This window comes from Takifugu rubripes, chromosome 13, assembly GCF_901000725.2.
Source record: "Takifugu rubripes chromosome 13, fTakRub1.2, whole genome shotgun sequence".
NCBI lineage: Eukaryota > Metazoa > Chordata > Actinopteri > Tetraodontiformes > Tetraodontidae > Takifugu > Takifugu rubripes.
This window is the reverse complement of record NC_042297.1, coordinates 20,899,087-20,924,036: the sequence shown is the minus strand read 5'-3', so window position 1 is coordinate 20,924,036 and position 24,950 is coordinate 20,899,087. Positions and strand designations below refer to the sequence as shown.

Sequence of the window (24,950 nt, the reverse complement as noted above, 5' to 3'; positions counted from 1 at the left end):
AAAACAAGTCACTAGCTGCATAAAGAACACTGCAACCTAAACACCATGACACACACAAGAAAAGTCCCCTGAGAGTACGACATGAAGTCCTTTAGAAGAGACATGGAACTGGGGAGGGCTGAGCTTTCAGGTCTGTCAGGAAGAGCTGCCGATACTGAGGAAACAGCAGAAGAGTTGGGATTGGGGAGGTGTTGTGCTGCAGGTTCTGGACGTGCATCATGCTGACGTGTACAGTAGCTTCACAGAACCACCAATGGAGCCTTTATTTGGTGCCCAGCAACGCCTCCCTTCACCTGTCAGCTCAGCCACCGAACACGGATCCGGATGTGAGGATCAATTTTTTTTTTTAGTTTGTTTTCCTAAAGCACAACTTTTTCTATCTCGACAGCTGTTGTTTCTAGTTTTGAATGCGCTCGATTAAACGCAGAACGATGTAACGTAAAGCGTGAGGGTAATGCAGAGCTGTACATCAACCACGAAACACTGGGGAACACTTGTTTCAATTATAAAGGTCATTAATAATTATTTTACATGTCTAATATAATCAAAACCAGATCAACCTTTCAAAACCCTACAAACCCCCAGAATGTCTTATTTGTACAGGTTGGATTGTGTAGAACACAAATAACTATTATAGATTTAAAAATATAGTGCATTATTGAACTAAAAGACATTTCTTATTAAAAGACTCGATGGTTTGAATCAGGCCTTTAGGTCAGAGTGAAATGTTCAGCACATCTAGTAAAGGACGTTTTTTAAGCGTATTAAAAGTGAAGGAATGTGATTTGGGACCAAAGCGCGCGCGCGCTTCAGCCTGCAACGTGGCGCCTGAATCGTCCGCGAGTTACCGACATGCCGTGGACCAATGGGAGGGCTCGTGGCTGCGCGCGAGCGCGGGCCCTGCCTCGGCGGGCGCTGTGATTGGCTGCGCTGAAGGCGGCAGGAAACTTCAGTTTGGTTGCATCTTTACTCCGGAAAGAGAAGTCGTTTAACCCAAAACGGCCTCTCAGCGGACCCGAGTGCGGTTCGGGTCCTTGACACGCTGCGTTTGGACCTCCAGATAGGAGCATTAGCGTTTGGAGCTAAAGTAGCTGTTAGCCGCCCGCTTCTTGTGTGTGGTGGAGTCACGGGGCCTCTCCGAGGACAGGATGGACGTCTTGGGCTTCATATGTGCCGTGTTCCTGGGCACCGTCGTGCTCCACGCGAAACCCACCGTAAGGAAAGATCGAGTTCTTTATCAGGACCCAGAACTGTTGAGACAGGCGACGAACGAGGAGAACAACAGCTTCCAGTACGACCACGAGGTCTTTCTGGGCAAAGAGGAGTCCAAAACATTCGATCAGCTGAGCCCCGAGGAGAGCAAGGACAGGCTGAGGTAAGACCCACCGAGCTGGACGGAACCGAGCTTGAGCTGTGCACATCAGCGCGCTCCAGGGCTCAACTCACGTGCACTGCGGTGCGTGCAACCCTTCTATGATCAACACAGCCTCGTGTGTTGATCATAGATCGGCTTTAATGAGGAAGCTGTAGGTGATGAGGAGTTGTGTGGCAGTAGCCGTGCGGGATGGAGGCCCGTCCCACCACCCTGGAGATGGTGCGGATGACATGTTCTAACCCTAAACCGGTGGGAGGAACCCTGGAGCATCACAACGTGGCAGCCAAGGTCCAAGAACCCCCACAGGCACGCTGCTCTTTCAGGAGCTTTCCTCTGCCCCCCCCCACCAAATGTGCAAGTCCAAAAAGTACACGTTGTCTTACACGTATTACGCTTAAAAAATTATCCAGTTTGCAGACGTTAATCTCATTTTAGTTGAAACGTTGTCAGTTTGTCAGATTTAAGCCAGGAAGTTGCAAAAAAAGTTTGATTTTTGTGGTTTTTTGCTGCCCTTTGAGTGAGTGAGGCGGTAACTAATGCCCTAACCATAACCCTAGCCCATCTAACTATACGCCAGGAAAAAAATCAAAGCCAGTGAATGATATTTTAGGGTTTCTAAAACCCGTCTTGTCTTCTCCACCAGACCCTCATCCCAGCTTTGGTTCCTCAGAGTGTGAATATCATTTAAAAGGAGCCTTTCTCCTCCTGCATCGTCAGTGCTCCGTCCACTGGTTCACGTGCGCTTCAGAAGCATCAGTTACTGGAAAAGGGGTCGAGTTTGTGCTGATTGACCAAATATGTTGTTGTTGCAGAGGAGGCAATAGATTTTCAACATGTTGTGCAGCCCTAATATATTATTTACATCTCACACACACACACACACACATATATTATTTACATCTCACACACACACACACACGTATATATTTATGTTTTAAAAAAATCCCATCTTGCCTATATTTGCTCTCTCAATAGTATGTACACGGTAAAGCGTACCGATGGAAACTCTATTTCCTGTTTATTTGTTGTGGTTTGAAGGTAATATCTCATCCTTATTCTAATGTCTCTCAGTAAAATTGTAGATCGGATCGACGGCGATGGGAACAGCTACATCACCACGGACGAGTTAAAAGCGTGGATAAAGCGCGTGCAGAAGCGTTACGTGTATGAGAACGTGGCGAAGGTGTGGGCCGATTACGACCTCAACAAGGACAACAAGATCTCGTGGGAGGAGTACAAGCAGGCCACGTATGGATACTACCTCTGTGAGTACACCGCCTCAACGCTACTATGGATGAAAACGCCATTAGTGACGCCCACGTTCCGTCTCAGCTAACCCGGAGGAGTTCGACGAAACCACCGACCAGTTCAGCTTCAAGAAGATGCTCCCTCGTGACGAGAGGCGGTTTAAGAGGGCCGACTTGGACGGGGACTCGGCAGCGAACAGAGAGGAGTTCACCTCCTTCCTCCACCCCGAGGAGTTCGAACACATGAAGGATATTGTGGTTCTGGTAAGCCCGTGTGACGAAGCGCTCCCGCCGGCTGTGTGGGGCGGTTAGGGTTCTGATGCTATAGGCTGTAAAATGTCTTCACGCCACGTTTTACTGGAACAGATTTTAAATACATTGTATTTTAGTAACTCCTCAATTAAACTTTAATTCAACCAGGAAATAATTGACTTTCCATATTTTTGGAACATGTCCAGTGGGACAAGACCGGATGTCCCATTTAAGGTTCAATCTTTAAATATAAATTTGGCTTTATGGGAGCGTTGCGTGGCAAATGTTAGCAGCGCTGCACTATGCCGCTCCGTTCATTAAAGTTGTACTACCCATTTGACAAAGTTAATAATTCATCTGATTTTTCTGTCACCAAGTGTTACCAAAGAACCATCTTCACTGATTGTTGTGAACCTGGTTGGAGCTGATAAAAGGCTCTTCTACAGTGGTCGGGGCTGTTTGGGAGACAGAGGGACTTTATGTCATAAGTAGTCACCACCTAACGACACCACCTGACCACACGGAAGCTGCATCTCATCATATGTGCTCCTTTACATTCCTTCTACATCTTAAGGTGTTGGGAGTCTGAATTGGACTCTGGTCTATTTTAGAACTTACAGAACCAACCAACCAGCCCCTATTTGAAGTCTGAACTTGTAAGTAATGAAGTCATCATAAAAGTCCTCCAGCTTTAATGTGACCTTCATGCAGCCGTCCTGGTAGAGCAGGAATGTTTCTAATAATGATCAACATGCCTGCGGCTCTTCTATGATGGATGGGTGGATGGATGGATGGATGGATGGATGGATGATGGATGGATGGATGGGTGGATGGATGGGTGGATGGATGATGGATGGATGATGGATGGATGGGTGGATGGATGGATGATGGATGGGTGGATGATGATCTCACTACTGAGCTAAAGGACTGGCGGAGCTTCTTTCAGCACCCATTAATCATTCAGGAGGGTTCCGAGCCTCCACCTGCAGGAAAGCATGCATGCCCTGATTTGAGTCTGTGTAGCTGCGTGCGTCTTATGCCCAGATGCATTGCAATTACCCTACATGCACTGAATACGTGTGTGGATAATGATCAGCTCACACGGCAGGCCTTTACTCAACAGTTTAGTTCGCTCCACACTCTGTCACATCGGCCACCAGCTCCCTCTGCTCAGCGTTCCCCCACAGAGCGTGACTGTCGAGGGGCTTCTGCCTGGGAACTGACCCTCAGCTCTTCATACCTGCCTGAGGCCAAACGCTGGTGTCAACCTTTGACTGTCTCTCCAACACAGGAAACCCTGGAGGACATTGACAAGAACAGCGACGGACACGTGGATGAGGACGAATATATTGGTGAGAAGTTCCCAAAAACAGAGGCCAGGGGATGGCGACAGACAGACGTCAGTAGCAGAAGCTGTCAGTAGCAGAAGCTGTCAGTAGCAGAAGCTGTCAGTAGCAGAAGCTGTCAGTAGCAGAAGCTGTCAGTAGCAGAAGCTGTCAGTAGCAGAAGCTGTCAGTAGCAGAAGCTGTCAGTAGCAGAAGCTGTCAGTAGCAGAAGCTGTCAGTAGGCTGTGGATGGTCGTCGTGGCTGTTAAAGGAAGATAAAGTCTGGATGTTGAACTGTGTTTTAAATCAAACCTAATTTCACTTTTATTGTTTTTACCTTCCCACACCTGCAGCTGACATGTTTGCTCATGAGGACAGGGGTCCCGAACCGGAGTGGGTCAAGACCGAGAGGGAGCAGTTCTCCGACTTCAGAGACCTGAACAAAGACGGCAAGATGGACTTGGATGAAATCCGCCACTGGATCATGCCGCAGGACTACGACCACGCCCAGGCCGAGGCCCGACACCTGGTGTACGAGTCGGACAAGGACAAGGTGCAGTGATCCGGCAGCATCGTGTCTGGTTCTGCTGTGGCTCACCACGCGGATTATCTAAACCTTCTTACATTTTCAGGACCAAATGCTGACTAAAGAGGAGATCCTTGACAACTGGAACATGTTTGTTGGGAGCCAGGCCACCAACTACGGTGAAGACCTCACCAGGAACCACGACGAGCTCTGAGCTGTGTGTGTGTGTGTGTGTGTGTGTGTGTGTGTGTGTGTGTGTGTGTGTGTGTGTGTGTGTGTGACCAGTGCTGGAGACGAGAGCTGTGGGGGTCTGCCCCCCCCAGGAACACTAAAGGGAGCCCGAGCCCTGACCACCTCTCCATTAACGGTGCCTTGCTTCACCGCCTCAGAAAGGTGTATTTGAATAAACCTGTAAATGACGAGTCCTTTCATCGGGGCCCGTTTGGGTCGGCAGCATCAGCCAGATGGGAACATCGGCCCAGTCCTTCAGAACAATGACACTATTGATGTTTCCTGCCAACAGCTCAATGTTTTAAAGTGAATATTTCTGTCTCTGCTTCAAACTTGGACTCGGATGTATTTATTGAAGTTCTGCTCAGCAGGACGTTTTATGGCCACTGAAGAGGCCAGAACATCCAACCTTCTTGAGTGTCACTTGCAAGGAGGAGTTTCCTCCTCTTTCCCACCGTTCTTGTTTTTTTGTTGCATCAATCGAGCGGTGACTTTTTTAATGTTTCTTTTGCTGTATCGGCCTTTTTAGACTCGTATTTCATTATTGTTTCAGTTTTCTGCCTGGAACTTTGCTGAATAAGCAAATCTTCAGGACTTTATTGAATAACACTTTAATAACTGTTGTTAAACGTGGAATCTGAGGATTTTACTGGCGTCTTTGTGGGTTGAAAACAGTTGCGAATGGATCCAACATGCGAGTGCATGGAAATGGCTTCAGCTCTCATCAGCCTTTATCCAACCTTCCTGGGTTTGGGGTTTGGATTTTTTTAGAACAAAGTTGCAAAGTTCCATTTTGCAGCACCAGTGCACCCAAGAGTTCAGTCCAGGTCCGAGCCGATGGCCATGGGGAGACGGGCAGTTCCGTGACGACGTGTGCATGTGCTCAGCAGAGACGTGGCCACCCGACCTCTCCCTCTGCCTGCTCACGTGCAACATGGATCAATGTGTGCCAGTTAATGGGGGGGGGGCTCATTAGGAACGAGGCATGGAGCAACGCGCTGATGGTGGCGCTGTTTTAGGGTTCTGCTGGATTGTGGGTTCCATCTGAAGACCAAGAGCTTGATTTGAAGAGACGCAGAAGTGGACTTTTCCATTTGGGTTTTTGGGAGGGTCCTTTGTTTCTTCCATTTTCACAGTATTCATCGCTGTCACATAACATAACTGAGACTTTGGTTCCTAAATCCTGGCATTGCTCCAGTTCCACAGCAGCGTCCAAAACCCAGATTTCTCTGTCTTTTCAGACAAACTGCTCACTGTCGCAGCATCGTTCCCAGGGGAGGGGCCTCCTGTAGTGGGACTTGAGCTTTTTCCAAATCATTTCCAGCCATTCTGATAGCCATTAGATAATAATAGCCGCTCTATTGCCTTGCTAAATAGCGTGGGGTCAGTGTTGAGTCACACATTTGAATAATTGGGAGGCCTTAAACACTAAGCGGCTTAATGTACTTCCTGCAAATGGCGTATGAGGTTTGTCATGTGTCAGGGTGCATCTGCGTGTCTGGACCAGCGCGTGGTCGAGGTGGACGGCTGCGTAGCGCAGAGACGCAGGAAGGACCAAATGTGCGTTTGCCTCGGCGAGACGAGGGCTCACGCCACGGCGGGGCCCTTCCTCGCGGTCATGATAAACAGGCTGCTCCTCCGGTCTATGATGGGTGGGTCATCATTCACACTGGGGGAGCGTGTTCAGTAATGCCTTCAGACAGGCCTCATATGAGTGTCTGCGTGGATCAGCCGCTCTCCGCTGATAGTAATGAGCCCGTGGGGTGGGGGGGGGGGGTCAGAAACAGTCCCCATCCAGTATTATTTTCACTTAGTCCTGTCCACTTGCAGTCTTTTAGAGTGCGCTTGTTAAGTTTGTGTCTCACCCATTAGCAGATGAAAATGACTGCTCCGGATGCACCCCTCCCCCCTCAACTTGCCCCTTTTTCTGACTCCTACCATCAGGATGCCCCATTTTTTATCCAAACATGTCCGCTCTCCCTCATCTTTGTCTTTTAACTCTGGTGTTTGTTCCCTCCGCCCCAGGGAGCGTGTAGCCCAGGGTGTTTGTCTGGAACGGTCTTTAGGACATCTGACCCGTCCTCTGCTCCAGCTTTCATAACAGCCCGTTATATAAGAATGTGCAGAACAGGAAATATGAAGTCTATGAAGAGTTCCATTCATTATCGAGCTGTTGTTAGCGATTATATTTCATTTTATAAATGGATGAGAGCTTTAAAATGAATCTTGAACTTTGTTGTGACGTTCCCAGAACAAACATTTAGTGTTACAGCCCAAACTGGTGAAAACCAAAAGAATACTGTGACTCATCTTCAGATTATCGTGCATTATTATCCATTTCTGGGATCTGCCTGTCTTTTACACTTTACCAATTAGAATGAAGTCTGGCACCTTTCAGAGGGCTGAGCTTCAAATAAACCTTGTATCTATGGTCAGAAGAACCTGGGACAGAAGGGTCCCGCTGGTTGACTGAAAGTGATGGAGCGGCCCCCTCAGGGTCCAGATCTCAATCCCATCAAGCAAATTTGGGGAGTTAAAGGTGGAAATACCAAATATTCCAGTCTTTGTTTTAGCCTGCCTCTGATTTCATGAACGTTATGATATGAGATAATATTTTGAGAGCCAAAATAGCTCAATCAATATTTAGGAGCCTATAGCAAAATAGGCTCTTAAATATGAAACTAATATCATATAACATGTTGTAGCAACACTATAAAAGTGATTAAAATCTTCACTAAGGCTAAATTGCCCAGCCTTTCTGGATTTTGACTTAATAATTAGAGCTTTAGCATGGTGAATGCTGACCTTTGACCCCATTTTACCCGTTTTATTTTCTGTGTTGTGAGCTTTTAAGACCACCCCCGCTGTTGTGTGGTTCTGTATGCGTGTCAAGTGAATGTAGGCGAACTCAGCGCCGTGCGTGTTTCTGCTGCTGGACAATGGAGCTGGAAGGAATCCGTCAATCTTTCAGGTCCGACCCGAGAACCTTCAGCGGTCTCTGCAGAGTTCTACTCCCCCTGGTGGCGGCGCTGCAGACTGACGCCAAATCCTCCTGATTTTATGTGCACATCAATCCACGACAGATAGGGGATCGGCCGTTAATGACTACACAATCAGAGAGGAGCCTTTAAAGAGCCATACATTTCAATTTAAGACCCATAAACCTAGTGAGTTGGGGCCTGATTGAAAGTGCCTCTGGAGTAATGGAAGACCTTTGAACCCTGTTTCTGGATGACACAAAGTCAGGATGGAATAGCTTTTATGTGGCTACTGTAGCCACCCAGTCATGCTGACAGGCCTCTGCACATCATCCTGCAATGAAACTTCTTAAGTTCCAATTAAAACAGGTGCAGTAACTTTGTTTGGGCTTTCAGGTTCCTTCAAAATGTCTCTCTCTTTCCTCTGAGCCTTTCTCTCGCTCGTCCCAGCATCTGTAAACCTCTGGAATGGAGAGAGGAGGGAGCGGGGGCCCTCTTTCATCCCCCCTTCCCCATCCCACTGTTCCTCGGGGGTTTGTAGGGTTTGTGATCTTGTGTCTCACATGACAGAGATATGTCTAATCCTGTTAGGCATTAATATCTTACACTGGAACAGAGGAGACAGCAGGAGGGAGGGATGAAAGAAGGGATGATAGAGGGAAGTGGGGAATAGTTTAAAAGCTCCCTCATTTTCTGCCCCATTTTTTTTTTTTTTTTGAGGATACATCCATGTGTGTTTATGTTTGTCCCTGTGTAATCTCGTGGGATCTCCCCGGCTGCTGCCAGCATGTCACACAGACTCCTCTCAAGGTGTTTTCCCCTCGCTGTCTTTGTGTATCTGCTGCAACTCTGCTCCGCGAGTGTGAAAGTTTACCCTCTAGGCCCAATCTGAGCTCCAGGCCCCACAAGGCCTCTGCGGTCCCAGAGCTCCTACACGCTGGAGCCCCTCAGGCTCCCGTCTTTACCACAGGGAATAACACCGAAGAACCCTTCAGCCCTTCAGCAGCTTTGCACAGGAGAGCTCGCCCGAGTGGGGGGGGGGGGGGGGGGGGGGGGGGGGGGGTTGTCTGGGAATAGAAGAGGCAACATGCTTCACTTCACATGCAAACTATTGCTGACAGCGCCTCCTGTTGGTCCACCATTGTTTTTACATGTGGGACCTTCTCGTAACCCCTGTTGAGGCTCTTCTCTTGGGCCTTGACCTTGTTAACAATCCCTTGGGGTCCAGTGAGGCTTCTGTGTGCTACATGTGCACTGACCTTTTGTACTCCCAGAGGTTGAATAATGTCTTTTTGGCCCACAGCAGGAGCTGTGCAGCAAAGCTCCTGGGAATGAGCTGTTGGGAATATTGAAAAATAATGTTAGTCCTGATCAGACTGACATGTAATATGTCCTCCAACATAGACTGCAAATAAAGATGGACTACCTGAGAACTCCTCCCCAACGAGGCTAGCATGCCGATGGCCCTCTTGTGGCAGGCTGCAGTAATATCACACCTCCACCTTTTGATTTAGGCAGGACTCCTCAAATCAATTGTGATTATTTCTGTCATTAATTCTATAACAGCTGGTGTTTGTTGATGGGTTCAGATGAACTACTGCAGTCTTACCTACTATTCTTCTTCAGTAGGGGGTGCTGGAGTCTATCCCAGCAGTCACTGGGTGGGAGGCAGGCAGACACTCTGGTCAGGTCACCGTCCAGCAGAGGACACACACACACACACACACACCCAGACCCAGGAAACTGCGAGTGTCTACTGCACCACAGTACTGCTCCACATTCCTCATGTAGATTGTCCTAAAAACCAAGCCAGCTATGAACTGCAGCGGCCTGTTAGCCTCGCTAATTGTGCCGACTGGCTGCAGATGACATCACCACCATGCAACGATGAGCATTAGTGAAAAAGTAGTTCCTCCATCTGCCAGTGATTGTCACTGTAGCGCTTAAAGCATGGATGTAAAAAGGGCTTTGAATTATGCTTATTTACAGGCTTTTCACGCCGCCTGTGAGAGCAGGGCCTCACATTTTTGGCGGGCCGCGCATGGAAATGGAGGCTGTGAAGCTAGCACGCCTGCTGTCCTACAGATGTCTGGAGCTTCGAGCTACCAGGTGTACGTCACCTGAGATTACGCACGCTGACACCCCTTCAAGGCAAACAGCCAGGCAGTACAGCTGAGGGGGCATCTGGTGGCATGTGCACACGCAGTCATGCATTGAGATGGTTGCTAAGAAAGTTGGCAGACATCAGATTTTCCACCTCCAACCAGAGCCTCAACTGAAGGGATCCGGTGGATCGCCGAAGTGTCTGTAGTGATGATGATGATGATGATGATGATGATCCGGAATGAGTAAAATGCTCAACTGTCCCTCTGATCTTCTGATCTTCCTGCAGAGCGAGAACACAGCGAAGCCCTTGTTAATCAACGCGCGTTGGATTAAAAAGCAGGAAAAAAGGGACATCACAGAGATTGTTTGCAACCATTCAGTGGAAAAGAACCACGGCTTCACATGAGTGACCTGTGACCCCGAAACAGCAGAGCGGCATTTTAATCTTTCTGCTCATCTAAGATCTCCTGAGTGGAGACATGAAAAGTGAACAGATGTGTGTGCAAGTGCTGCACGCACTGGGGGGGCCAACAGATAAATGCGCTGTCCATGGATGAACATGCAGCCAGCAGCTAAATACAGCACATACCGCACGTGTGTGTGCATGTTTACATCGCTTCTCCAGGTATGTGACATCATCAGCCCGCAGAGTCATGCAGCAGCTCCCACACGCACACACACACACACACAGGGTTATATTTTATTAAAATACCTGCTTCACATGATTTGTCACCCTCCAAACATTAGATGTGAACACAATCTGACCTATAACTTAATCCACCAGTTGTGTTGCTGATGTGCCAGCGCGTCTGTTGATCATTGTCTGTTGATCATTGTCCTTTGATATTATTATTTCTTCATTTATTTTTCATGTTTATTGTGTGACGTCTCCATGTAGACTCATCTGCAGGGATAAAAAGACTTAGACTGCCCCCTTGTGCCTCAGCTGTGCATGCTTGTGTGTTCTTGCAAATGCTATATTGTGGACCAAAACACTTGTTTCACTAGCAACGTGAGGACATTTTGACTAGTCCTCTTCAACTTCAAAGATCTGATTGAGGGTTAACACTTGTTTTAAAGTTAGAATTTGGGATAAAGTAAGAGCAGGACTTACATGTTGAGTTGTGATGGGTAGGTCAAGGGTAAGGGTTAGAGGTTAGAGGTTAGGGTTAGGCTGGGGTGAGGCCTTACTTGAGATTTTTGTTAGGACTTTAGTTGAGCTGTACAAAAGAAAATAAAGCCGTCCGTGCAGGCGTGAGTGGTCAGTAGAGCCTGCTGACACTAAGCTATGTGTCTTTTTAAAGGAGATTTATCAAGCGCCAGATGTTCCTAGTTACAAAGATGTGTGTCAGAGATTTAGTAGGGTGAGACCTGCACCCTGTCAGAGTCCGGGTGAGGTGCTGCTTCACTGTCTGACACACACCCCCCCCCCTCACCACCACCACCATTTGTTTTTGGCCTCTTAACCTGGCAAGTCCAGCACATCTTGCCCTCACACACAGGCGACACTCTCAAGGACAAAGTGAATCATTTTATAAACTTACAAACAGCATTAATACAGAACAAATGTCTAGAGGTGAGGAAGTGCACCAAATACTGTATATACAAAGCAATTTGGCGAGTTTGGCGTATACTGCAGGGATATTCTTTGTTCAAACGAAGAGCCGGAGGAGGAAATGTTCATATCCTAAATCCAGTTTACATTACTAGCACAGTTATTATTTTTCAAAGTGAAACTATTATTTTACAACACAAAGAAACCAGTGCAAGTGTAATCCAATATACAAATGGTGTACCAACATTTTCCTGCTCACACGCACACACACACACACACCCACACAGACACACACGATTCCTCTTTTTGGCTCAGAATGACCGTGAAGGTCTCGATGATCATTAGAGTCTCTCGGTGGCTGCTGCTCACCACCTTGGCAGGTTTGGCAGAGCACCATAACGGCTGACCAGGCTCCAGCACCTTCCTCCTCCTCCTCCTCCTCCTCCTCCTCCTGATGCTCAGATGGCAGGCTGCAGCTTGGTCAGGTTCCTCTGGTGCATGCTGTGGTGGCGCGTCAGCTCGTCGGAGCGGGCAAACTTCTTCTGACAGTTGGACCAACGGCAGATAAAAGGCTTCTCGCCTGACGAGGAGGCGATTGGTGAAAAACAGATTGTTTTTGCTTTAGAGTGATTTCAGCTCCAGTTTCCATTAAATGAAGCAAAAACAAGCTTATAAAATAACAACAAGCTGATAATGGAGAAGTAGGAAATAAAGGTACGCACTTGGTTTACCTGTATGAGTCCGAGTGTGCGTCTTAAGGTGGTCGGAGCGTGCAAACCTTCTCTGACACGTCTCACACTCAAAGGACTTCACTCCTACACACAGATGTGGGACAGGACAGATGTGGTGGAGGTTTCACAGATTCAAAAGATTGAAACAGAATTCATGCAATATGCAGAGGCCGTGGTTCATGTTGGACACATCTGATAAAATGGACACTTCTATATTTACTGTAGTTAAAGATCATCGCCGTGTGTGTGTGTCTCTGTTATGAGTTATTGTGCAATTAACGCAGCTTTGTTTTAACCAGAGACGCTGATGAAATCCATTTAAGAAGAAGGGAACTGAAAGTCGGAGCCAGAGTCACAGATGTTGCACGAACATCCATCCATCTTTGATCTGTCACTACTTTATCTTGTGCAGGAGTGCTGGAGACCGTCCCGGCTGACAGGGGTTCACCAGGACGGCTCTCGGGTTCATTAGAGCACCAGAGTCCAGCAGCCCAACACAACTGGGATGTGTGCGTTATAATTCTGTTTAAGAACCTGCCTCCACGCCTGCCGGGACGCCTCCCTGCAGAAGCTGCCGTACCTGTGTGTCGAAGCTGGTGGCGCTTTAGCTGGTCCGAGCGGGAGAATCTGCGGCCACATTCTGTGACGTCACACTGGTACGGCTTCTCTCCTGCGAGACAAATAAATGAGTAAAAAACCTTTGAGGCGTCAGAGGGCGACTTTGTGTGGGACCCCCAAGTGCCGCGTCATTTCACCTGTGTGTTTGCGGCCGTGCATCTGAAGATGGGACAGTTTGAAGTATTTCTTGCTGCAGCCAGGGTAGGCACACACAAACGGGCGCTTTTCTGTGGTGTCCGATGACTTCACCACTGGGGGAGCGATACTGGAGACCCGACAAACATCCTGGGGACCGCAGGGGACGACACAGTTCAACGTGTGCATTTATTGACTGTAAGCGTGTTGATGCAGTTGTGCGTTGACTTTGACCTGAATTCCTCTGAAGACGCTGTGTGCGTGTATGTGGTACTGGGCGCTGACCAGGACAGGAGGTGGGGGAGCTATTGGTTCAGTCTCAAAGCTGCTCGTGTGCCCACTGTGGAACGAGAAGCATTTATACACGGTTACCAACACTGCACAAGAGAATTTTCTTTATTTAGGCGAATGATAAAGAAATGGGACCCGTCGTATTAAAACAGTGAAATGGTCACTCCTAAACGTGAAGGGCTGTTCCCTGACGTGCACGCTCCCTATCAGTCGAAACTGAAGGACGCAGCATTTTGGTTTTTTAGAAATAAACCAGAAAACCCACCTCTTCATGGAAGACGCCAGGGTGTTCATTTGATTCCAGGTTACACAGTCCAGCTGGGATGCCATTTGGTACAGGTTATCACTGAGCAAAACATGAGCAGCTGCTTAGAAATGTGTTTTTATCTAAACATTCCAAATAATGTGAAGGAAAGACAGTTTGGGCCCCAAAAAGACCATTTGAGTCCACGTTCTACATGAATTCATCACCTTGTGACCCCACATATGTAGAAATACACACACACACACACACACACACACACACACACACACACACACACACACAGCGAGAGATGAGGTTTTGCACGCTGCGAGGGTGAGGCCTCCGTGCCTGGCACAGCGTGCACCACTGCATGACATCACTCTGTCCTCAGCATCATTAAAGACAGGAACCAGTTTTAGGGGAATTCTGGAAGGCTTTTCCTGAGAAGTCCTTGAGGGAAGGATGGAGATGGCTCGCTAATCAGCTCTGAACTATGTTAAACTGTGGAAACATGCGCTGCTATCTGACATGCGTTCCCTGTGTGTGTGTGTGTGTGTGTGTGTGTGTGCGTGCGCGCGTGTGAGCTTGAGCATTTCCAGCTCCTGACATAAGCTGTAACAACTGCAGTCTTATCAAGTTCCAGTATTTGGGTTGCACATGTTCCTCTTCTCCCTCCATCGCAGGGCAACATTCAAAGAATTTGATCTTGTTTCACCCTTCGCGATGTTTTTGCATGAAAATGAAAACAAGGTGCAAACGGAGGTTAGAAGAAGTTATTTCTCAGGCCGTTTTGACCCAACCCTCTGCTCCACGGCCACAGAACTCGTCTCTTTTTCATTTATTTCCTCATTTTTTCGGGGCTGGCTCGTCGCCCCTGAATCACTGTTGGGCAGCACTAAACCTGATATTCTAAATTCTAACTGTCCATTTAGAACCTATAGCCTTGTGTGGCAACAGTGTGTGAGTGAAAATGCAACTCTTCAAAGACTTTTCTCCTTTACCTGCTGTAGTTTCTCAGCAGCAGGGCCTGGCTGCTCGGACACGATTCGGGAGGATTATGGCAGCCAAACATGGCCGACGGGGCTGGGAACTGCTGCTCAACTGGATATGAACAAAGGACACTTGGAAATATATTTGCAATAACATTTGGTTAAAGCAGAAATCAGCTCGGTTCTGAGAGGTTTTGACTGAATGTTTTAATACGTCTGGTTCCATCAGCATCATTTCAACATTTGAGCCTAATATCGTTTCATGTGAGAGAGTCTCTCATCCTCTCAGAGAACAAACAGAGTGTCTCCAGACGCTTTGTGTCATTCTGCTCGTCACATAAAGTTAATTCCTCGCGTTATCGCCTCCGCTCATCAACCGCGTGTTTATCTGTGCTCACGTGCACGAACGCGTCTGCTGACAGAAGTGGGGAGAAATGAAAGAAGACATAATAGCGGCTCTGCTGTGACGTGACACAGTGATGGATTACTTATATATAACCTTGCTGTGACATGACAGTCTCCCCCAGGTCTGCAATTGAATTCAGTGAAAGCAGGCGTGGACGTGCACTCGTACCTATGTTGTTTGGCGGTGACAGCGTGTCCTCGTGCTTGAATGGCAGGCTGGAGAACTGGGGCGGGTGGTGAGATGGAGTGTGGCCATAATTGGGGTTGTTGTCTAAGCTCGCCGCTCCGTAACCTGACAAGAGAGACGCAGAGCAAGAAGCAAACGTTATAAAGACTTTATTTTCCTGCAGGAGTCATCAAAGTGCCATTTTCAAAGTCTCCAGCGTCTGATGACTGCGGTGCGATTTGAATCTCTGGCAGCTCTCGAAAAAATGCATTTCAATAGCAAATCCTCTTTTATCTTCCCATCAGTTGTGTTTGCAACTAGAGCGTCGACACATGAGAAGGTTCTCGGAGAACGAGTGGGTTTGTTTTTGCATCAACCCAGCCTTGTTTTATTTAAGAAAATATAGGCAAAGATGGACAAATAATGCAAAAACGGTGTCTCATAGGTCACAGGCTGCCTTTCAGAGAGCCTGAAGCGCTTCTGTAAAAAGTGCCTTAAATCCTGGACTCACCACCCAACGCAGACATCCCAGTTCATCCGAGAGACGGGATCGAAACTCCAAGACTGAACTGGATGTAATCTACAAACGGACTACGTGTGTGATTTGTCTATATTAGCTAGAAAAGACTCTTTGAGTCAGTGTGATAGTAGAGTAGCAACAACGGCCGTTCCACCGTTCTTCTAAATCTGCTGCTTTCCGACCACTTTAGGTGTCAACATGACGGCGGAACGTCTCCAAAATCTGCATCGTCCACCAGCACCGGTTGGAGCCTTGAAAATCGGGCCTCGAGCCTGATTTTAGTGCTCATAGCTGTCAGGTTTTCTCATCATTTGTAATGGGAAAAGTGCACAGACAACAAAGCTAAATTGTCAATAATCCGTAAAGCTTTATGGTTTCTGGTCGTTGAGTGTTCTTTAACTGGTTTCTGATGTTATCACTAGTTTCCTGCGTCATTGGAAAATCCCGGCACGGGTCAACAGCCGCTGATCCAAGACATCTCTGGAATATGAATGTAGTTTAAGTTAATTCTTCCCCTGCCTCTTCATTACTCAGATTATTGACTTGAAAAGAACATTTCAGCTGTATTACTGTTGATTGTGTTTTATGTTCTGTAACCAGCAGCTTCTTTTAACCTTAAACTTTGTGATATTACAAATAAAATAATACTATAATAAAATAGTATTAAGGTGTGTTTGTGCTTAAAAAAGCGAAAACTCCTAAATCTATGAATATAAAGATAATAATTATTCCGTTTTCCCATCAAGAGTTCCTCAGCATTTACAGTTTCAATAACTGCAAATCCGATGGAACAATAGTGCCGTAAAGACCAATGAAAGCTGCTGATGTGCTCGGTTGGTCACATTAGTCCTGATATCGCCAGAGCAGTTGTAGCTACACAGCCGCTCCAAATCAAACCAGGCTTTTCTCCAGAAATGGCCAGTAAACGCCAGGGAGGATCTTTAGCAGGGAGCTGTCAAGCCTGGTTCTGAGGTGGGACAGAATGACCCTGCTGAGCACAAAACATCCTGCTCAGACACAACACCGGCCAGCTCTGAACAGGTCCCATCCATCCTTTCACACAGGAAAAACACAAACTAAAGTTGTATTTTAACTCGAGAGCGAAGGCAAAGGTGAGATACGGTGGGGGGGTGGGATAACGTACCCTGGTTCCTTGGTGGAGGTGGACTGTCCATACAGCTGGGCAAGCAGGTTCCATTGGGAAACATCCTGGGCTGACCTGCTGGCGGCTCCCCAAAGGCCCCCACGCGACAGGGGCCTGGGCCCGTGAACTGGCCTGAGAAGTGCAACGTGAAGGCCCCGAGTCCACAGTGAGGGTCATCGACTGGGTCACTGCTCCCCCAGCTGGGTTCCTGCTTGATGAGGGAGTGATGGGAAGACAGGGTGCTGTAAGGAGAGCTAGGGTGGAGGTCCAGCAGCTGGGTCCACTGGCCGCCACCGACAGACATTCCACAACCACTGCCAGCTCCCGGTATGGAGGAGACGGGAGGAGCCGGGGGTAAAAGGGTCAGATCTCGGACATCCGTCCCCATCGACATAGCGGCGCACGGCTCAGTCAGCATCGGTGAAGGCTGAGAGATACGGTCCAAACCAAGGAGGGTGGTATTCCAGTTCAAAAAGAAGAGACTCAAGTCACAACCTGGCACAGCTGATGGAGCACACGTCTGCAAAAGACATCAGGGGTCACAGAACAGCGCCCGAGCCATCTTCCCAACAGAGATCGAATCAGTTGTCCACAGTCGTCACACGGAGGAGCGACTCCAAATCCCTCTGCCTCTATAATGCCTGACGTTCTACACTCTCCTGATGGCTCAAATAGAGTGTAACTCACTGGACAGGGGGAGGAGCAAGGGAGGCTGAGAAGAAGATGACCTGTACTTCTGAGGAGATTTCAACCAGCCCTTTTTTTATTTTAAGTCTCCCTTCTAGTGGTAGAGAGGTGTTGGTTTCCTAAAAATGATGGACAGTGTTGAAGGAAGTGTGCCAATGATCTCACTGCTGACTGCACAAATTGGGATAAATCGTAAAAAGCTTAAGGATTCTTCAGTTATATTCTCTGTTATTACCAGATATTCAAAACTTCATGAAACATTAAGATCATTTGACAGAAACGATTCGTAATTAACAAATGTGTACAAATAAAGTTGAAGAGAAATGCAAAAAAAGATAAAGTGGGCAGATGATGAGCTTTGAATTGTCCTATTTTGGAAAACGTTCTGTTTTTCCAAACGCAGCTCACATAAACTCTATGGCCTTGGAGAAAAGCCACATCACACGAAAGGATAATTATTTATTAGTTGGGGAGAGGAGCTCTGTGTGTGTGTGTGTGTGTGTGTGTGTGTGTGTGTGTGTGTGTGTGTGTGTGTGTGTGTGTGTGTGTGGTTCTGTGTGTTTGAGCACTTAGGAGAGATGGAGGTGTTGACCCTAACTCAGGCTCCGTTCACTGTGGAGCTCTGCAGGAATGCAGTGACTTGGAATATGTCTCAATAAAATTCCGGACAGCTGCTGTGGATCTTTGAACGTTATTGTACTTGTCAGATCAGCAGTCGGCTCCTTCCCATTTTTTAAGACTTGCAACTGTGGCTCTTTTGAAAATCACATTGAAATACTCTGCGACCAACAGGGCAGCTTAACATTTGCTGGGCGACAGAGAGAAATCCAAGAAAAAGTTCAGTTGGAATGGTCACGAACACGCCTGTTTCTGTGACCATTTTAGTTACCAGCAAAAAGAGGGGCAACAAAAGCACTTTGATTGTATTAAATCTAAAAAGAGCTCCAGATTTTCTGATGCCTTTCCGGTCACCCCTGGCTGACAGTGACTGCTCCTCCCTCGGGTCATCTGTTTCACAAAAACATTTTTCTTTATGATGTCATAGGCTGATTTACACAACTCAGAAGTCCACAGTAAATTGGAGATGGAGCTCAGCAGAAGAGGTGAAGTTTCAGTCAGTTCCTGTCGTCACCATCTGGAATATGAGTCACAGGGTTCCAGCTCACGTCTTGACCCCCCAGTGGCCTTAAAGCAAAGAGGTGGTTGGATGTAGGAGGGGCACGGGGAAGGGGGGCAATTAAAAGTGAAGATTGATACAAATGTGCAGAAAGAGAGGGACTGAGAGGGTGAAATCACCTAAAAATGGCTGATGTCCACTGGTGTTCCTGCTGTCAGGCCCGTCTTGGCAGGAAAGTGTCACTCTTGTTCATGTGTTCATGTGCAGCGAAGCTGGTCAGTCTGGGTCCACTTCAACGGGACATGGTCAAGCTTTAAGACAAATTCCAAAAATGGGCCCAAAATCGGTCCTCGCTCTGATTCTCGATGCTTTTATTTGCTCATAAATAAATCTAATTGTGGGCCTTGTCCCCGACCAGCACACTGGCAGGTCAACAGCATTAAAATGCTGCCTCGCTCCCCAGTTTTTCCAAAACAAGGAAATGTAAGCCAGTACCTATCTGATGACATCCATTACAACGGTCATAACCTCGCAAAATCCAAACATCTGCGTGGGGAAGATAAAGTGCTCTCTGATTCTATTATTGGAAGTAAACGAGTGCAAAGGCAGGCCCATATCCCAGAGAGACACCCAGACAGTCAGAGGATGTCCAAGCAGCTGGATTCAAAATAGTAACAGGAAAATTCATTACTGTCCACCCACTGCAAACAAACAAACTAAAATAATTTACTACATGTGTTTAAGGTTGTGGCACATTGAAAAATAGCCGATCTTGCCAAAAACAATCTGACAGAGAAAGAGAATGCCTCAGTGCTGAGGCAAAGGCAGGCCATGCCTTCCCCAGCGGAGTCTTTAACGGGGATTCATCAAAGGTGACGGGGCCCAGGGAGAAAACAAGCCTTTCAGCCCCGGTGATGGATGGTTGTCCCCAAATCCGCCCATTCTTCCAGATCAATCTCTGGTAAACTCTGAGTTTAAAACAACACCAGTGTGCCGAGGAAGGGAAATGGTCAGAGCTGCCTCTGACCCTTAACCAGAAATACATGAAACTCTGGTCCTGAGAGGGAATCTGAGACAGGTCTGTCAGAGGGGTTTAATAAAAAGGGGGAAAGTGTAGCCACGCCGCACCAATCGGTTACTAAATCTCCAACTTTTGTTCTGCCGTAATCGTGAGAGGACTGCTGAGGGTGGTGGTGATGGTGAACAACAAAGTCAGGCCTTTGTTTCTTCCCTCCAGGCAGGGAAATCAGCTGATAACAACCGCAGCAGCCGTGCGTTGCAACTATCCAGATAGTGTTAAAGTTTGGAACTCAAGCCTGCCAGCACACATCTCCCTGTCCTGTTCCCAGGTTTGGGCCGACAGGATTCTGGCACTGGGAGCTGCAGGAGCAGTACATCAGAGGAACCTGGTTCCAGCAGCAGGGACGTCACACCTCCTGCCCGCGACCGTCAGGACCGACAACAATCGTCGGGTTTTAATTCCCTTTCAGTTGTTCCGGGCCGATCTTCAAAGTGTTGCATATCAGTGTGGAGATAAGGAGCAGAGAAGAAAGAGCTGTGGGAGAGCGAGTGCACGGTTCACACAACACCCCCCCCCCCCTTCGCCTTGTTGATGGTCACCTTTCCCCTCTTTCAATAAATCTGCCCCCTCCCATCCAACACATGCAGGTTAAATCAAACATGTTTTTAAAAAGAAAGAATAAAATAAAGGATAGAATCACCAGTGACCTGATCTATGCTAACAGATGAGACTCCAACGTGCATCAAGCGAGCCGCCCGCAGAAATAAAACTACTGGCTGAGTCTTGTGTCGTTTTAGCTCATCCAATTAGGCCAGAACATGTTTTAGTTCAACCTAAAATCCATTTTTTAATAGAAGAGTTGCTGGTAAATCGAAACAAAAGTTGTACTTTATTTTTTGCTGCGACTGCACATGAAGGCGTCACCTTGGTGTACCCGTGAAACCATCGGCAAACAGCTGACTGTTGTTGAGAAAGCAGATGCTTCAGGTTGGAACTGGCGAACCAAAGAAGCGACGTGTCTTCCCAGCAGGTGTTTGTGTGTCAGCATCAAGGCCGCCTTTATCAGCTCTTTACAGTCAACCGCAGCCTCTTCCATACTGTCACGCCCGCTGCAGCTGTGTCCAGGGTGGAAGCGTTCATCAGAAAACACTGCAGATATCTCTAGCGGTTACCGGCTGTTGTCATACCCTTGAGTCTCATTCTGGAGCTGGATGAGTTTACGGGATGACTCCGAGGTATGTGCACAATGATGGGAAAAAAAGAAAAGAAAAATAACCACAATCATGTGACCGTAACCTCTGACTTCTGACTTTGGGGAAATGCCGCTTCAGTGCAACTTTATCAATACGAGGAAGGAAAATATTTGACTTGACTGATATTGTTGAAATTAAAGCAAAGGCAAGTTATCATGTTGTAAATGAAACAACATAAGAAAAAGAATCCCTTTGAAACTGGCAGCAGTTTTAGCGAGGGGAAGGAAAGCATTTGTCTTGTGTCCGAGCAGTTATTTTCATTAAAGTTGAAATGGTTTTTATGTTCTCTGTCTTCAGAATCATATTTATCAGCACACATGAGTTTCAGCTGAAATTGAAATGCAAAGGGTCATGGAGCTTAACTTGACTCTCATTAATATTTTGGAAATCTGACATGAGGAGCTCAGAGGCAAATATTGCGCAATGCATCAAAAAGAAGTTTAGAACTGATTCCTTGTTTGACTGTGCCTTTAAGCCGTTTATTGCTCTTCCTCTGCTGCGAGTGTGTTTAATATAAACACGCTCTGATGACAAGAGGCCACTCCATCATGACCAGAGAGCCCAGCTCTTCCGTAGTGACTCGATCTATGCAGGCAGGGACCTGAGAATTCCTGGGGGGAGAGAAGTTTCAGATAGCTCAATGCTCCATAGGCAGACTCACTGTGATTGATCGCTGCACTCTTTGGTGTGATATGAAGTTGGTCATTAAGTGATATGGTGAGATAACAGAGGTATTTACACATGCTGCTGTTCTTCCTTTGGTGGTGGGCGAGCGTTCGATGCACATTTCTGGGGACAGTTCTGCTGAAGGTGGGTTAGCGTGGACTGCAAATGTTTAAATGAATGATAATGATTAAAAAAGAAAAATGGCTGCAGTAAAGTCCAAATCCTACAGCTGTGCAGTTTGTTCTTTCCTCTAACAAAGTATCAAGCCTCAAGGCCAAAGAGGAAAAGAGTTACTGCAAAGTGAAAGTACAAAGATGGGTTAACAAGGACAGATGAGGTAGATGTGCTTTTAAAATGAATGACCTTGAAAATCTAATCAGTCGTCATCAAGTCCAAGAAGGTTTGTGCCTAATTTGCTGAAAATCCCTTGATGTTTTTTTTTGTCGAGGGTGAACTAGTGAGATTTACTGTAAGGTCACAGTTACCTTGACCTCGAACTCCTACAATGTACTCTGTGTCTATTCTGACATTTCTGTCAAATTCTGAAGAAACTCCTTCAACACATTCTGGTGATACATGGGAGATCTGCCTATAACCCCCACAGGAGAATTACTTTCTTTTTACTTTTGGGAGGGGGAAGGGGAGGGGGGGCAACTCTATATCACTACAGCTAAATCTTTTATAAGGCCATTTTGCATTATGGATGGATTCAACTGATCTTACCTGTAAGTGGGTATACTTTGCTTTAACCTTTGACCTATGACCCCCAAAATGCAATTGGTTAATCCTTGCGCCTGAGTAGAGTCAGAGTGCAGTTTGCATAAAACCCTGAAAGTTGGCCCAGATGGCCAAATGACCCTAAAACACAAGACAGCTTCCTGTCAGAGGAGAACCAAAAAGAAACTTTAGCTACCAACATGAAACCAAATGCTCCAAAACCGACAAAGGAGCAGCTAAGAGGCCGTGTCCAGAAACATCTGTGGATCCAGTGCAGAAGCCAAGAAACTGACAGGGCAGTTTTCCACTATGTGTAAATGTAACAATCAAAAATCTGGTCAAAACCTCTCTAATTATGTGCAAAATTGCAACATAGCCAATAGTAAATATACAAAATGTTACGTGACACTGCAAACTGTCAGGCTAAAAATGGGCAAAAAAATGAATCAAAACAGCAAAATCTTTGAAGAATCTGAAAAATTAGCATAAAAATGCGCTGAACATTTCCTATATTTCCATTTTCAATGACTAATCAGTCCAAATCAAAGTATATATCAGATGTAGGCTGCTGTTGATATGCAGTTATTGTAAGTGTGACTTGCATCCAGGCATGTTAGCGGGAGAGTGGGTGTGAAATTCCCCCACGGAATTCTGCATGAGGGGGTCTTACTGTCTTTAATATATCAGCATGGTTTGTTTATTTGTTTCTTGCATGTCTGCATACGTGTGTGTCTGTCTGTGTGGGGGTGTGGGGGTGTGGTGGGGGGCAGCTTTAAGTAATTAACAAGCAAGTCGCCCCACCTAGGAAAGTGGGGAAGTTACTCATCTGATGCACACTGACAAGGTCACTGGCTGATAGATGAGGCTGAGCAAGGGGATTTTTCAGAGATTGTGAAGGCAGGCAGAACTGTGGGAACCAGACAATTAGTGGGTGGAAGCTGGGCGCCATGTTGGATGATGACGAAGAGAGTGGCTGACAAGGAGAAAGCAGACACCTGGGCTCTACCAGGTCTGAACACACAGGCGTTCATCTTTGAGGAGGCCGAGAACAGCCTCCATAAGCAGGTCAATATATGGAGGAGAAAAAAACCTCGACTTTCTGTAGTCCGCCTTTCTCAGAAAATGACGCAACTGCCAGACCGGAAGAAAACATGAAAAATACCCGAATTTTGAGTTGCATCACTTTACTCAGAGCGGAGCATGTCGCAATACTCTTAAAAAGAGAACTGTAAGAGAAATGGAATGCAACAGATTCCCTGCAAAGGTGAGATTTTCTTTGGCAACGTCTGGGCAGATTTCCCAACCTGCACAGCCTGACAGGAGATGTAAGAGAAAAAATAATAAATACCTAATCTAGCAACAACAAAGGTTGCTGATGTTATGAAAGCTACACATCTACTGCAGCCCAATACTCATGTTGGTTTAATGTTATTCCATCCTTAAAGCTGGGCTACATGACACATATCATAACAAACGGGGACATTTTAAGACCTTTACAGAAGACAAGAGCAAGATCCCAGATGCACCTGGAGCTTCAAAGTCTAAAAGGCTCTGACTGTGGACTTGAAATACACCAGGCACTTGACAACAGCTGTTAATCAGATAATGGAAGCCTCGTGGTTACACAAGCATGCTTGAGCAGAAGCAACTATAAATTCTTTGCCATGACAGCATACAAGGCCGGGATGAGAGCGAGGGTGGGATTTGGTACCAGGCACTTGCCTTCTCAATAGAATGACGCATCATTTAAGAACTGTGGCGAAACACTCCATTAACCAGTTCCCCTTTACCCTATTTTAAGGAATCTATCATGCTGAATACAACATCGCTCAGTTCCTTAACAGTAAGTGCTGTAAGGAAATATGTGACTTGACTTTAAAGGAATTATGATCAGGCACGTGCTGGCCACGAATCCCCTACACAGGCTGTCTTCCCCCTCAGACGCAGCTTGCTTCACACCTCAGATATTGGAAAATTGGCTCAGCTGAATGGTTTTAGCATGAACTCCCACTCCATTTGCCCCCTTCACCTCACTCACCTCAATCACAAACGCCAGGGCAGTGATACACACGGTCCCCTCTAGGTACAGAGGCCCACTGCGCACACCCCCATGGGTCAACGGGGGTATGGAGGAAAAGTGCTGCCTTCTCTGGGTCGGTCCTGTCATGGTGGTCCACACAGATGGGCTGCAGCTCCATCAGATAACCTCTCCGGGGGATCAAATTCACCTCTGTAACTCTCATTTGACACATTAGTCTGCCATCAGAAATTGAGCTCTTGTTAACAGAAAATTAATGACAATATGAAAGTGGGAGTCTGGGAGACAAATAGATTTAAATTACTATAAAAAATAAGTGAAAAACTGGAGATGTTTTGACCTACGTGGGGGAATACAATGAAAATGTGTAACCTAACATAACCTTTTCAATAACAACAATTTTTTAATGGAAATAAAAACATGTTGAGTAGATGTTTGTGTTTCACAGTACAGCAGTACAGCAGATGTTTGAAGTTTCCATAAAAACTGGCCATTTATGATTAGTAACTTTTGTGCCCAACACAGACATTTTTACATAAATACGAGGGAATTGAAACAACTGAAAACTGTAATTTTGGGGGTAATGCTAATTTAATGCAAATACTAAATGGAC

At 46.7% G+C, this 24,950-nt stretch overlaps 2 protein-coding genes and 1 long non-coding RNA gene across 5 annotated transcripts; 1 reads left to right on the top strand and 2 right to left on the bottom strand.

Annotated features, from left to right (window-relative positions):
• Positions 1-932: 932 nt before the first annotated feature.
• Positions 933-14,170, top strand: rcn1 (reticulocalbin 1, EF-hand calcium binding domain). 2 transcript variants are annotated; one of them, XR_003890442.1, is made up of 7 exons: positions 933-1,375; positions 2,447-2,640; positions 2,708-2,886; positions 4,166-4,226; positions 4,553-4,752; positions 4,832-5,005; positions 14,153-14,170. XR_003890442.1 is itself a non-coding variant. In XM_003977868.3 (6 exons), the coding sequence occupies exons 1-6, from the start codon at positions 1,149-1,151 to the stop codon at positions 4,937-4,939; spliced, it is 969 nt and encodes a 322-aa protein (XP_003977917.2). In that variant the 5' UTR covers positions 933-1,148; the 3' UTR covers positions 4,940-6,117. The 2 variants fall into 2 exon arrangements, 1 of the variants encoding a protein (XP_003977917.2); XM_003977868.3 differs by lacking the exon at positions 14,153-14,170 and having other exon boundaries at positions 4,832-6,117.
• Positions 11,552-17,504, bottom strand: wt1b (WT1 transcription factor b). 2 transcript variants are annotated; one of them, XM_011619095.2, is made up of 9 exons: positions 16,839-17,504; positions 15,178-15,300; positions 14,616-14,715; positions 13,636-13,716; positions 13,314-13,419; positions 13,082-13,229; positions 12,907-12,996; positions 12,327-12,410; positions 11,552-12,175 (listed from the first exon to the last, which is right to left on the bottom strand). In XM_011619095.2, exons 1-9 carry the CDS (start codon positions 17,254-17,256, stop codon positions 12,054-12,056), a joined length of 1,272 nt encoding a protein of 423 aa, XP_011617397.1. In that variant the 5' UTR covers positions 17,257-17,504; the 3' UTR covers positions 11,552-12,053. The 2 variants fall into 2 exon arrangements, with proteins under 2 accessions (XP_011617397.1, XP_003977907.2); XM_003977858.3 differs by having other exon boundaries at positions 12,318-12,410; positions 16,839-17,503.
• Positions 17,505-21,417: 3,913 nt separating this feature from the next.
• On the bottom strand, positions 21,418-24,470 carry LOC115252162 (uncharacterized). The gene is made up of 3 exons (XR_003890601.1): positions 24,338-24,470; positions 21,656-21,741; positions 21,418-21,527 (listed from the first exon to the last, which is right to left on the bottom strand). It is a non-coding gene; the product is annotated as an uncharacterized lncRNA (long non-coding RNA).
• Positions 24,471-24,950: the final 480 nt, after the last annotated feature.

What these genes read in the sequence shown, in the direction of transcription:
- wt1b (XM_003977858.3), bottom strand. Translation starts at nt 17,256, where the DNA reads ATGCTGACTGAGCCGTGCGCCGCTATGTCGATGGGGACGGATGTCCGA. An exon ending in GTCACCGCCAAACAACATAG is followed by an intron (nt 14,716 to 15,177) that starts GTACGAGTGCAC and finishes GTTCATATCCAG; the next exon opens with TTGAGCAGCAGTTCCCAGCC. An exon ending in CCACCAGCTTCGACACACAG is followed by an intron (nt 12,411 to 12,906) that starts GTACGGCAGCTT and finishes ATCTGTGTGTAG; the next exon opens with GAGTGAAGTCCTTTGAGTGT.
- rcn1 (XM_003977868.3), top strand. Translation starts at nt 1,149, where the DNA reads ATGGACGTCTTGGGCTTCATATGTGCCGTGTTCCTGGGCACCGTCGTG. An exon ending in CACGTATGGATACTACCTCT is followed by an intron (nt 2,641 to 2,707) that starts GTGAGTACACCG and finishes GTTCCGTCTCAG; the next exon opens with CTAACCCGGAGGAGTTCGAC. An exon ending in TGAAGGATATTGTGGTTCTG is followed by an intron (nt 2,887 to 4,165) that starts GTAAGCCCGTGT and finishes TCTCCAACACAG; the next exon opens with GAAACCCTGGAGGACATTGA.